The sequence below is a fragment of the Helicoverpa armigera genome, chromosome 5, assembly GCF_030705265.1.
Source record: "Helicoverpa armigera isolate CAAS_96S chromosome 5, ASM3070526v1, whole genome shotgun sequence".
In the NCBI taxonomy this organism is placed as follows: domain Eukaryota; kingdom Metazoa; phylum Arthropoda; class Insecta; order Lepidoptera; family Noctuidae; genus Helicoverpa; species Helicoverpa armigera.
The window spans coordinates 8,187,800-8,201,022 of NC_087124.1; the positions used below are offsets into that span (position 1 = coordinate 8,187,800).

The 13,223-nt window shown below is 38.2% G+C and overlaps 1 protein-coding gene across 9 annotated transcripts in view; it reads left to right on the forward strand.

The window, feature by feature from the left end:
- The window catches only part of Sick (sickie), a 185,294-nt gene that overhangs the window by 30,216 nt on the left and 141,855 nt on the right, over positions 1-13,223 (forward strand). For 8 of the 9 annotated variants that reach the window (XM_064034565.1, XM_064034566.1, XM_064034568.1 and 5 more), the window contains exon 2: positions 10,277-11,680. The exons of the other annotated variant lie outside the window; for it this stretch is intronic. In XM_064034565.1, coding sequence (XP_063890635.1) covers positions 10,337-11,680 — 1,344 coding nt within the window. In that variant the 5' untranslated portion in view covers positions 10,277-10,336. The remainder of the gene's footprint in view (positions 1-10,276; positions 11,681-13,223) is intronic. 9 annotated transcript variants of the gene reach the window in all.

The following is a 13,223-nucleotide window of genomic DNA, read 5'->3' on the forward strand; positions in this document are numbered from 1 at the left end:
TTTTCCATACACCAAATCCCAATTGGTCATTCGAGCAAAATAAATAATTTAATATTTAAATTTTGAGTTCCGATTCGTCACCCGCACAAAATTTCACGTATTAGAGTACCGTCAGAAATAAAAGTGTTAGAAGAAATTTTAAATGAAAAACTTCGATGGAGGTAAAGGTATAGCTCTCATATAAATATAATAAAATTTACATTAAAACACAGGTGAAGACAACATGGGCATTTTATAATCCCGAAAATGTGACTCGATACTATTTGTGCCGGTAACAAAAGTACCAGGGGCCCATAACTAGCAAAGAGATTGTATACATAAAAATGATGAATGATGGTGTAAATTGGTATGTTTATCTACAATTAGGAAAAAAACGTAAAATCCTGACACTCTTGACTGCTATACTCCTGTAAGTTATGCGGTCCTAGTACACGGTGGGCAGTTCCATGGACACTCGTTGATTGGTATATTACTCATCTGATTTATGCGATCCTGGTATTTTGGTTTTGGCCGTGCGGTGTGTGACGCCGTTGAAATCGCGATTTTATTAATAGCGTCTTGCCATATTCGGAAAAAACATAACCAAAATAAATAAAAAAAAACATATTACAATATTGTAAAGCTTATCTTGTTGACAGTACTTTTTACAAAATAAAGTACGGATGACCAATTGGGACTAAGCAAAATAAAATATTTTATTGAATGACCAACTGGGACACGTTTTTTATGGATGCCAAATCACTAAAATGACGAATCGGGCATAACTCCTAGTTTGGGTGTATTATGTTGGCGTGTTACAAAAGAAAAATACACAACTGTATTGAATACACATTTGAAAAAAGACGTTTCAGAGTTTCTGTCCATCTGTCATCCAAAACGACTGTCATTTGTCGAACAACGTAACATGGGCGATATAGATCTTACACTATGACATACTCATAATATTGATACACGCACGCAATAAAATGCACACAGGGTGCACCACATTCGCTTCAGCTACCTACATACTACCACTAACGATATTAATCCAACTAATCCCTCCACATTTCAATAATAAAACAAGATGTCGCCCCGCATTAATTAATTCCAAGCCGTTGACTCTTGACGCATTTATTATGACAAAGTTCCAAATGTGTAAAAATTCACCCCAACGAAGTACCATTTCCATTTATCCGAGTATCATTAAGGGTATGATCCGGTGTTCGGATAACTTATGGTCGGTCATGGAATCTGCATATAAATAGGAAAGAGGTTTAGGAGGGATCCCGGGTCGACAGAGGAGCCGGCACGCTGGCACGCTCGTACACTCGCACGCTCGCACTCCCAGCGACTTATGAACTGAGGACTTTGAGCATACTTTGGAATAACTTACCTTGGCTCATGCTCATGTTTTTTGGCTAACTCACCTTACGATGAAAGTTGAAGAAACATGGGCTAAGTTTTAGCAGGTATTTGAATATCTAAATATTTTCTGGATAAGTTTAGAATTTAGTTTATTAAATGCCAAAATAAATCATGGAACCTTATTTAAAATTATTGTTCTCGTGAGATTGAATGATAAGAAAGTCGTGTTTCACTTTCAATTAAATTAAATGTGAGTTTCTTAGTCCATTACTCCTTTCATGACAACCCTCTATAACTTTACATTAAACCGAACAAAAACACCTCCAGCGGTTTAAATCCTAAAAAGTCGTAATTTTATAAAACAGAGAAAAGTACAATATTTCACGATCAAACACGAAAGGCTAAGTAAAAAACATTGTTACAAAAACACACGTAAACAAGCTAAAACATATTAGGAGAGCACATAATAAGGAAAATACGGTTTTTATGGTCGTTCCGAGCTCTTGCAATGGTGATCCCTTTGTAATGGAACGTGTTCCGTGCTTTGGCAAAGGCCATAATTATACAGCCAAATACGTTCCGTGTGATTGGCAGGATCGGAATGGATGTTAAATGAAAATTGACGTTTAGCGTTATTGTTTTGTTTTTGGGCTACCAAAATATGTTATCGAACCGGTTTATAATTTTAAAATTGGGTTAGGTATGTGGCGAATTCGAATGTGTGTTCGTAAAAAATCCAAAGTGGTTTTCTTCAATCTGCAGTGTAAAATGAGGTATATTCTCTATAAAAAGAGTAACATAGAAGCTTAGACGCAAGCTCAATAATGAGCTATTATAGAAGCGAATTTTCTATCTATATATTTTTATTGGCAAACCCGTAAGAAGTTAAAAAATGAGATAACATTGTCATTAAAATTGAAATTAATAACCTATATGATACCAAAATTGTCAACCAATAAATCAATAATGAATGCTTCCATCGTCCAAATGACTGAATGTGAACATCTGTGTGTCTGTACGCAGCTACATACACTCGGACACGGCCCGGACGCCCGCAGGTCTGTCCGGTAAATACTCGGACACAATTATGCGTACATGCTTTCACGTCCACATGGGACATCCAGCGAGTTGCATCTATTTCATAATTCATGTATATTGCGAATTGTCTGGACTGCTTACTAATATTAATTTGTTAATTATGTTTCAAATGATAAGATGGGGGTTTCCCTTTTTCTGGGAATTACAATAAATTGTACTTAGTCTAACAAGTAATGTTTCTAATGTATGTTGTCTTTGTATGTTGAACATAGTCTACCCCTAAAATAACAAGCTATAAAAATAGCGCGTAAGTAATAAAGGGATGCTATGTTTCTTTTCCATATTGAATAAAGACCAATATTACCATTCTGAGCTTTGTCTACGAGGATAATAGCTATTATTCTCAGTACTACTGAATATAAAAGAGAGAATGTACGGAATAATGCTAATACAAAATTACCTAATACAATTCAAAGACGTCCAAAGGGAGCGAGAGGTCCTCCGTTTTCTTATTACATTATCATATCCAAGGATTACAAAACAAATCTTGAGAATCACTATGACCGCTTTCATCAGAGTAAGAGCCATCGCCCCAACACAATTAAACCATGATAAATGGATCACGAAAAATCTAATCTAAATATTTAATCGAAAATTCCCCTGCATTGCTACAAATGCATTTGTGTGCGAATGTGTGTGTGCAACTATTGCTGTTTGACACACACCCTTTTTACAGTCTAATGCGTTTGCAGATTCGAGCGCTCCTAATGTAGAGGATTAAAAGATTTAATTGAAGTGATTAAATATTCTTTGTAGATTCACGAGATTTCTTAGTGATTTAGCTTTGCCTAAATTGCAAGAAGATGTTCAAATTCTTAGATGTACATAAAAATCTCGTTGATAAAATCTACATAATGTAAAATATGGGAATGTCGTGTTTGTTGAAGGTAAATATTTTTGCACCTATTCTCAAGGAAGGCGAAAGTTCCACAGCTTAGGTGCGACCTTTACACTCACGTGCAAACAAACACATGTCGCATATGTGTGCGTAAGCGAAGACAAGTGCAGTGCAGTGCAGGAATGCACCCCCGTCCCAACAGGGCCACCCTACCATTACAAATGCAAATAATATTTCTTTCCGACAAAATATTGCTGTGTTAATGCCACGCTAAATTGTGTACGATGCAACCCCAGTACACGGCGTATTCGGTTTTATTCGTTATGTTTATTGTTCCAAAGGGCACAGGACAGTTTGTTTCGGCCTTTATATTAGTTTGCTTGGTTTAATCCCATGTTTGTAATAGTGACCGCTCTTTAGAATAGGTCAGTTAAGTAATTAAGTTGTTCGTTATGTTTTTGGGATTGGGTTATCATTTGAAAATGGAAAGGTCGACAATAATATTAAAATAATCATGTAGTCTCTAGGAGGCCAAGAGTTTTTCATCTCCTTTTGTGTATGGCCACGATAAAGTGAAGCCAATTTCGTCAGCGTCGTAAAGCAAATTATAAAACCATGAGTTTATGAGTAATGCATACAGTGGCTTTAATCTCCATATAAAGAGCATGAGTCTTCGCGAAAATAATTTAATATATCTAATCATAGCCTTAAAGTTCACGACCCCGAACATTTGGAGGTCGAGGCTCAAAATTTCAGTATAATTTTCTAATTCCGCGTCTATGGCTCGGATTTTATTGCATTTCGGTTTCCCTAATGCTGAAATGCGACGTAAACTTCGCCTTCCTGACCCATTTAGGCGGATATTGTTGGGGCGTACACCGTTCAAATTTCTATTGCTAGCTTAAAATATTCTGTCCTTCTCTGGGTTTGTATTAAGAAAAGGGACGGGTGGTTACATTTGGCGATAAGTCTAGTAACCCGGTAAGGCGTCCCCCTCGAAGGCAGGTCGCAGTGCGCCTGTAAATCACTTAAGACGAACGGGATGGAGCCCGTCTCGCAGTTAAAGTTGCTGTTTTTGCTCACGGGGGAACGGGAACGCGACGATAAGAAATATTTGAAACAGTATACGTTAGCCTCGTTTTATGGGTTCCGTAAATTAGATGGTCTGTTTTTCCCTAAAATTGGCGTGTTTTTGTTATTCCTGTTGTGATTTTCTGCAAATGTAGATAATTTGTACGTTCCAGGTGTTTCGGAGTAATTGCTTTAATTAATATATTCAAAGCTTTGAAGTCTTTATTAGACTAATTAACTTAATAATGTTTTAATTTGGCACTGGTTACAAGAAATGAACCTGCAAACAGCCGATGTGGACTTTTTGCTTTTATTGCTCAATTTCATAAATAGATTATTGGTCTCTTTTATTTTATCAGAAAAATATTTAGGTAAAAAATAATAGGAGCTCATTTACGAAACTTAAAAATAGACTCGTTCCGCAACCCCTACAACAGCGGTGACTAAGATCAATGACACTGGGTGTCTGCAGTCTCCAACACCGTATCTAATCACGTCTTCAGAGTCACAAACAGACTTCTCAGTTCATAAGGCATGTGACTTCCAACTTGAACTGTAAACTTTAGTCGAAAGCAAGGGCACGTACGCTCACGGTAACTGGAACTTAGGTAGGTACTGAGGGCTGCCAACCTGCAAAATTAAGTACAAAAATATGGACATCGTAAACACTTCGCTGCAAAGTTATGAATAGAAGGGAAAAGGGGAGGGCGATAATGATAGCACATTAGTATGTTAAGAGTTTGTGTACATTTGCTTAGAATACGCGTATTGATTTTTGTAGATTGTATCAAAAGCAGTCTTTTAAAAGCAAGCGCGAATCCATTTAGCTCCTCTCTCTCTCTTGTGAGCTCTCTTGCTTGAGAACTCCTATAATAGTAAACAAACTTACGAAATAATAACATTTTGTTTATCGGGTGATAGGTAAAACCTTATACATTTTAGCTTAGTACTAATTATAATAGCAGACAATAAAACACTAACACATCAACGTAAAACAAAACACTACAAACACTACCAACCGTAATTCCATTCTCAATAAACCAATAAGTTCTATAAACACCCTAAAGTTATCAATTAGTTTTCGTCTGCGGAATGAATCCTAGCAGCCCTGGCTGCAGCGGACCAACAAATTAGAAAGTTTGCGTCGGATACAGGGGGATATGTTGTTCAAATAAATTTCATGGCTTCGGAACGTCGGACATTGGCCGATAAAGTTACTTTAGGAAGACAATCCCTACTGTTACAGATATATTGATGAAGGCAGTTGTTTATGCAGGCAGCTGATGTATTATGTGGTCCTGGGCCTTTGAAAAACGTTTTGCCATTTATCCTGTTGAGATCTCTGCTGTTACCGTTTGTTTACTTTGGTCTTTTATGTAAGGAACCTAGCGTTTACTTACATAATTAAAGTTGTATTATTTTGTTCACACGATAAATAAACTTTTATACTCTTATACTATTTATGTTGAAACGCATTCTACTCCCTGTCCTTGACTTGAACTTGGTAAAACTCTTGCTTATGCAACTAGACTATGCGGTGCAAACGTCCCAGCGACCACAAACTCGACCAGTAACAACCATGTACAGTGGGCATGCCTAAAGCCAGGCACACAAACATATACATTAACAAGCTATAACACAAATCAAGCCGATTGCGGTTAAGACCACTACAGTTGCGGCCGCCAACCAAAGCCTGCATGTTGGTTACGAGCTTTACCTTGTCCAACCAAATAATAAAGCACCCACAATAAATGTCCAGAAAGGTAACTTATGACGTCTGAGATCGCGTTTCCTTTCATTCTGGACATAAAAGTCCTTAATTTTAATGTTGCCGAATACTACTAAGGCATGGAATGTTTGCGAAAATGGTCCAGAGGTCGTTTCCAAAGCTAGTTTCTCACTGAGCTCACTAATGTGTGCCCGTCTTAACTAGCCTCGCGGAACTGCTGTAGTTTCGGTGCAAGTAAAGTCCGCGCCCTTCGTTATTTATTGCTTTAACTTATCGGATAATTAGGTTAGTGCGGGGACACTTGGGGGCAATTTGTCAGAATCCCGCTAACTTCGTAAGTTCATTCCGTTTCACTTTATTGTTAGTTCTGCACTGAGGCTCCAGAAAAGATAATTACCGCTGTCGTGGTACAATTTTATTTGTAGTTCTGGCAGTTATTATAGTAAATTACTAGCTGTTGCCCGCAACTTCGTCTGCGTGGGCAATATAGAATAGTCAAAATACTACTTATCCCGTAGGTGCATTCTTTCACGTGACAGTATAATTAGGATTAGCACTTAGCAGTCGCATAGATTCATTGATCAAGGTTGTGTTGTGGATGTGACCATTTATCTAAACAAAAGAAGTAAAGTTTGTGACGTTGTGAATATCTCTGGATCTAGTCAGCCAATTTGGAAAATTATTACGTATGATGCGTAAGTAATTTTCACAGGAAACAGTTATAATCTATGTCTATATGCTTTAAGTCTGACAAAGCTGTCATTTGTACATTTTCTGCAGCTGCTGCGACTAATAAGGAAGCCAGAAAGTCTGTCAGTCTTACCATGGATATCGGCTTGTGACTGGATTGAAGATAGGTAGATAGGTAGTCGCTCCAAGCAAAATATTGGTACTCAAACAGATTCGGTGACTGGAAGCCAACACCAACATAGTTGGGGAATAGCTGGATGGATGATAAAATGAGTCATCATCATCAGCAGGCGCATAGGGTAGGATAGTTTCACTACTGGGGAGCAACACTTGTATGACGGGGATTTTCTGTGCACTTACTCACTATGGTAAGGCTGACCCCACATTAGGCGTGCGCGATCATCGGGCGTGTGAGTAGCGCGGGCGTCGCGAGCACGCTGCATGAACGTCGCGTTTTGCTGCCCTGCGGCGTGTGTGAAGAGTGCAAGCGACGCGCTCGCGGCGAGCACGCGGCGCTCGAGTTGCGTTCTTACCCCTTCGCCCGCTATCCCCGCCGCCCGCTTAACGCCTTAGCAGTTAAACGTCAAGGAGAGCGCGCGTGCCGCGAGCGCGCTGCAAATGCCGCAGGGCAGCAAAACGCGACGCTCACGCAACGCGCTCGCGACGCACGCGCGGCACCCGCGCTACTCACACGCCCGAGGATCGCGCACGCCTAATGTGGGGGAGGCCTAAGCCGGGACTCCACCGAAATGTTTGCATTAGTTCACGAATAGGCAAAATGTACGTATCTGTGAGAATCCACTTCATGTGTTCGTACTTGAAACCTGCAGTTTTGCCAAGATTTTCAAAATGTACGCTTGCAATTTGTCATTTCTTGGTGGAGCCAGCAAATCGAAAGAAACATAAGTGTTGTATACTGTGCGTCACTACCGCACACTGGGAAAAATTTCGCTCTTGCGGAGGACGTTTATATACCATATTTTGTGTCACACAGGACGACAGTAAGTATCCACCGACACACTTTCAAAGATCTGATGAACGAACAAATCAGACCTGACTTGGTCACCTGGGGCCAATCAGAGCTCTATGAAGCGATCATATGCTTTGGCTCCTACTGTTATTGTGGTTTCTGAAAATTTATTCACCTCATTCAACGATGAATGTAATTCTGATGGTACTATTAAGAACACTTGCTTAGCGCAGAAGCTGACGTTGGCAGGTCGACTCTTTTGACTTCTCGAATAGGATACCATTGGTTTTTGTGCAATGCACACCTGCAATGCATGCTGGATTAGGATATAAATATAGGTGGATAGGATTTGCAACAGAGAAAATTTCTGTCTTTGTGATTGAATGACGTCAAACGTATTTTTATATAAAAGGTATTTTTTTAGACTTGGCTCGGGTCTTACTGAGACTGTTCGTAATCGTGACCAGTGTATTTGCGATCAGAAGTTGAAAGTAAGCATGTCTCTGGTATGCGACGCGCAATTTGTACGTTTTCAGACGCATAAAGCATTTTACGTGTGTATGGTATTAAATCGAGAAAGCTCCCATTTCTTATCTGCACTTTGTATCTGGGCTTGTTTTTAAAGCTACAGAATCCTACATTACCTACCTACCTCACGCTTAGCAGCGCTTGCGAGAGACAGATCCTCCTTTCTTCTAGGATTAAGTTTACATATTTTGCATCAGAAAAAATAATTAAGGTCTACTTAATACTACTCACTCAAAGTAATTTGTTTTAAGGCCACCACATTAGTGGAAGATAAGCTAAACTATGTTTATGACAAAATCCTGATATAAACTCCATCTGTAACTTTAAATGATATATAATTAATTGTTCCACTAAAGTCATCATTTTTGACAAATGTTCAAAAAATAATTTAGATGGCACCGTTTTAAATTTGGCTGAGAACTATTAATTTTCCTTTCATCAAGGTAATAATTATAATTGGATTTTGATGTGGCACGGCAAACTGACAAACACTATTGAAATGTCTATCGAAAAATTACACTACGTGTTAAAATATGGTGAATTACGGAAAATACACAACTCCATCTGTTGAAATAATAATCCTCTATAAAGAATGTATTGTAATTTATTGTCATTTACCACCTCACTCCTTTGACAAATTTGATGTATTTTATTTACCACAGATTACCACAGATGGAGCTACTTTAACCTTGGCTAAACAAAATTTTCATATTTTTTTTTCTTCCAAAGTTACTTATGAGGGTGTGATTTTCTGTGTAAAGGTTAATAATAGACCGATCAACTAATATAAGTACAACATTCAAATGTACAGTTTTGACAAACAGATTGCGTGTCGTAATATTTTACATCTTGAATTCACAAAATTAATCATATCTTTTGATAGAGTGAATCGATTTCGATGAAACAAAAACTAAGTAATACCCCAAGTTACGTAGAATTTTTGTATATAAGCATTGTCTGCATTGGATTCGTAGATTTTACGTGAATCCCGAACGAACAAACAGATAAACAGATAAACAGACAAACAGTCAAAAATGATGGAAATGGGTTTTGTTAGTTATCCTTTAACTTGCTGGCTATTTTTTTTGTCAATTTCTTCAATGTACAAAAATTACTTTTCTACAGATTTATTATATGTATAGATGGAAAAGTAAATTTTCATTTTATTGCGCTCTGCAATACTTTTCTGCCTTCAGTGTGATGTCAGTCAGTTTTGTCATGGTGAGGAATGTTGAAGACACACTAACTCGTAGCACAGTTGAAGATTCGAGCTAGGTCTAGTAAAAAAACAAATTTTCATTCACCCAGCATGCTCGCATTTTCTAAATAAACAAAAGCTAAACGCCTAGCAAACACAACAAAGCTTGACTCCAGAGACGTAGACATAACAAAAATGTTGAATTTCAACCAGCCTGCATAATACAAGACCACGTAACTTTTTCCCAAGGCGCACGTACGGCTCCGGACGGCGAGGAGGCGAGTCGGCCCGGACGGACATAAAAACTACCTTCCGCCACAGACCGCCGACCTACACCTAAACGCTCCTGTCTAAGAGATAAAACGTGCTGTTACAACTTTATGTCTACCTGCTGAACTTACTGATTAAATTGAGGCATTTTTCTAGCCGTTGAGACTTTCCAGACTGCACGCTCGGATTTTGAGTTCAATTGATTTTTTTTTTCGAGTCACGATGAGTGAATAGATTTATTTTTCAGTTTACAACACGAATACGGTAAACTGATAAACTGGGTTTTACACAATAAATGCCATTACTATCAAAACCCCCTTCTATGTCAAAGAACAGAAAACAAATGGTTCCATTAGAGAAAATAACATAGATACCGGCCGGTCCCATGTGCGCCAGCGTCAAGTTTGTAATTAGATAACAATCGAGCCCGATACCCGTTCGTGTTTGATTCCACTAACGATCCGAGTGCTCGTATGCCATGCTATTAAACATGAATTCTATTGACAATTACAAGCCCACTACGATGTTCCAACATTACAGTTACAGTTCATGAAAAGTGATCGAAAGTAGAAAGTGCTATAACAATGCGATGTTACTATAATGACAAGCCCAAGACGTTCTAAAAATGGTGGGGCGCAGTGTGCCGTGCAGATATTAGACTGGGATTTACCCTCTACTGATACGGGAACCGTGAAGAGGAGAAGATCTTCATGTCCAGAGAATTCTGGAAAGCAAACAGTGCCTATACATGATGCAATTTTTGAAGTACAAACTCCGTCAGACTCCGGGAGCGGAACTTCGCGGAGTATAGACGATAATGACAAATCAGATTCGCTCATCGACGTCGAGGAAAGAATATCATGCATAATCAATGAGAACAGATCTTCTCAAAGCAATTCTGAGTCTAGCGACGTAGATATCATTATTGATAGCATCTTAGGCAATCCCAACGATCATTTGTTTGAAACAGTACAAAATGAATCACTCTTACGTGATCGTAGCAAAACTTTTATCAAACAAGAGACTTTGTCTATTAACGAGAAACATGATATTGCTTCAGCCAATGTTTCCTCCGATAAAAAGATCAAAGATAGACGACTTAAAACTCCCGCACCAATAAAAAAATTAAACAAAAGTTTTGATATAAGTAAGAATAGTCCAAAATTAGCCAAAGAACCGTCAAAACCCCAAGAAAAAGCAAGTGTGTTACCAGTTTATAAAAGCACTGTAAAGGGAAGCATAGATTTAAACTCAGGTCAAAAGAAAAAAGTTACTACAAAATTAAAATTACCTTTTACTCCAGTGAGAACTATGGAAAAACCAAAGATAAATTTCTTTCAAAACAAAGCTAATATTCAGGATACTAAGCCATCGCCCTTGCTCTCATCACCAGTGCGACGAACAATATCCAACGAATATGTGCGTTTAAAGTTTACTAATGACACTGTGATAAGGCGGACTATTGACGGCAAATCTGTACCAAAGATATCACCAAAAATACAGTCCATAATACCCGAGAGTCCTATTGACACAGAAGATCCCTTCCTAAACCTTAGTCCTAATAAAAAATACACAGTAACAGTGAATAACAAAGTGAGGTGCGACAAAGACAATTACGTTATTTTCGACCCTAACACGGGGTTCGCTCCGGACGGGTCGAGACAATCCAGAATTCCTTTGAAGTCCCCAACTGGTGACAAATCTCGGATTCCCCTAAAGTCACCGGGTGGTGAGAACTCTGGTTTAGTGCGAAAATCGGCTAATGTTAGTGATACTGATAGTGGTATATTGTCACCAAATTCTCCGGTCGAAACTAGTGAAAAAGGATCTGCGTACTATGTCAATGCTGCGGCGTTTAGTGAGGCTGCGAAGAAGTGTGCCAGTGACTTTGACATCACTATCCTGGATCCTGGCTTGGCGAAAAAAGCTGCAGAACAAATTCAGGTAAGATTTGATTATACAAAATACATATACCTATTTATAATATTGATTTATTTTCATGCATTTGCGATTTTCGGCATGTACAATTTTAAAACGATGTGTATGTATTTTTAAAATAGTGCAGTCATTTTACTTCAACATAAGATTGTAGATACTTTTTTAATTCTCACTTCGGTCGGAAAGGTCATTTTTCATGGCAACAGTTTTCAACAACACGCCCCGGTCGGAAGCTTGTTCCTTTTTCAAGTTAGCTGCTGTTTGGTAAATGTTTTTGTTTTCATGTTAACACGTTATAAAGTACGGTAGCTTAAGTTTTTATCTCTCTGCTAACGATGCTGATGGCAGAACGGAGGTATCGCATTCCGTTGTAGTACAGTGATTTTTTATTTTACATTGTGTGTAGGTATAAAGTATAATTTAAACTTCCGAAAAAGGAGAAAATATAAAATATATCTGCTTATTACCACAGGGTATTGTTCTCATAAATAGTACCTGAATAAAGCGTTTCGATAAAAGTAATACCAAAAATCTGCGAGCTTGATATTTTACGTATAGCGCCATCTGCTGTCTAATAGCAATACTAAGAGCGAGTCAGAGTTTTTATCTTACTTCTCGGTTCTTTTTTTCGATTATTATTTATTAATACATTCGATTAAATTGAAACAAATACGTTATTTTTATTTCGGAATTATGTACTTGTTTTGTTCAATGTTCATCTTACAGTAGTGGAAGTTTACTTGTTGTCGTCTTAGTTTGGCTACTACCCGATAGATAGCGCTCTTACCAAACTCTCGTTCAAAACACTTCATCCCTTTCATTTGTTTAGCAGCACTTGTTGTGAGATATATCGCTCCACACTGGCGCATTATTCGGAAGCAATCGTGCAGTTAATTTTCAAATGGGCCCATTTAGCGAAAATAACGAACGGAGTGGCGGCGTGTGCCCGGGCCTGACTTTTGTAATCGCTGTAGTTTGTGTATGTATGGGTAATTACTGCGTCGGTAGGTAGGTATTGTCCACTGTCTGGTTATTGTTTGCGTTTGATGATGTGCGGCGATAGATGCTATCATTAACGTCATTTTTCGATCGACCCTTTATGGTGGCTGTCGGGGGAAAGGTGTTTTATGGTGTGGGTTGTTTGATAACGTAGCTTTTGGTTTTTTATTTAATGGTCAATTTGTTTATTTAGAATAGACGATACTTTTTATAGGTTGTAAACCCGGCTTGTTGTCCATAATCAAAACAAAGTTATGAAAGGAAAAGGGGTATGTGTGGGTATTTCTGACTGCTCCATATACCTATCTGCGATTTGTCTAAAATATCAGCCTGATGTTATTAAGTGTATTGAAATATAATCTTCAATAATTTCATTAAAATTCCTGGCAAAGCACTTAAAACTACAACTTGGCACAGTTTTTTCACTTTGAAGATATCATCAAAATCCGCAAGGAAAGCAATGCCTTATGCAATAACTGCAAATGCAAATCGTAGTTCGAAACAATAGCTAGGCGTCATAACGTACCCAACTTCAACATTGTTCCGTGCA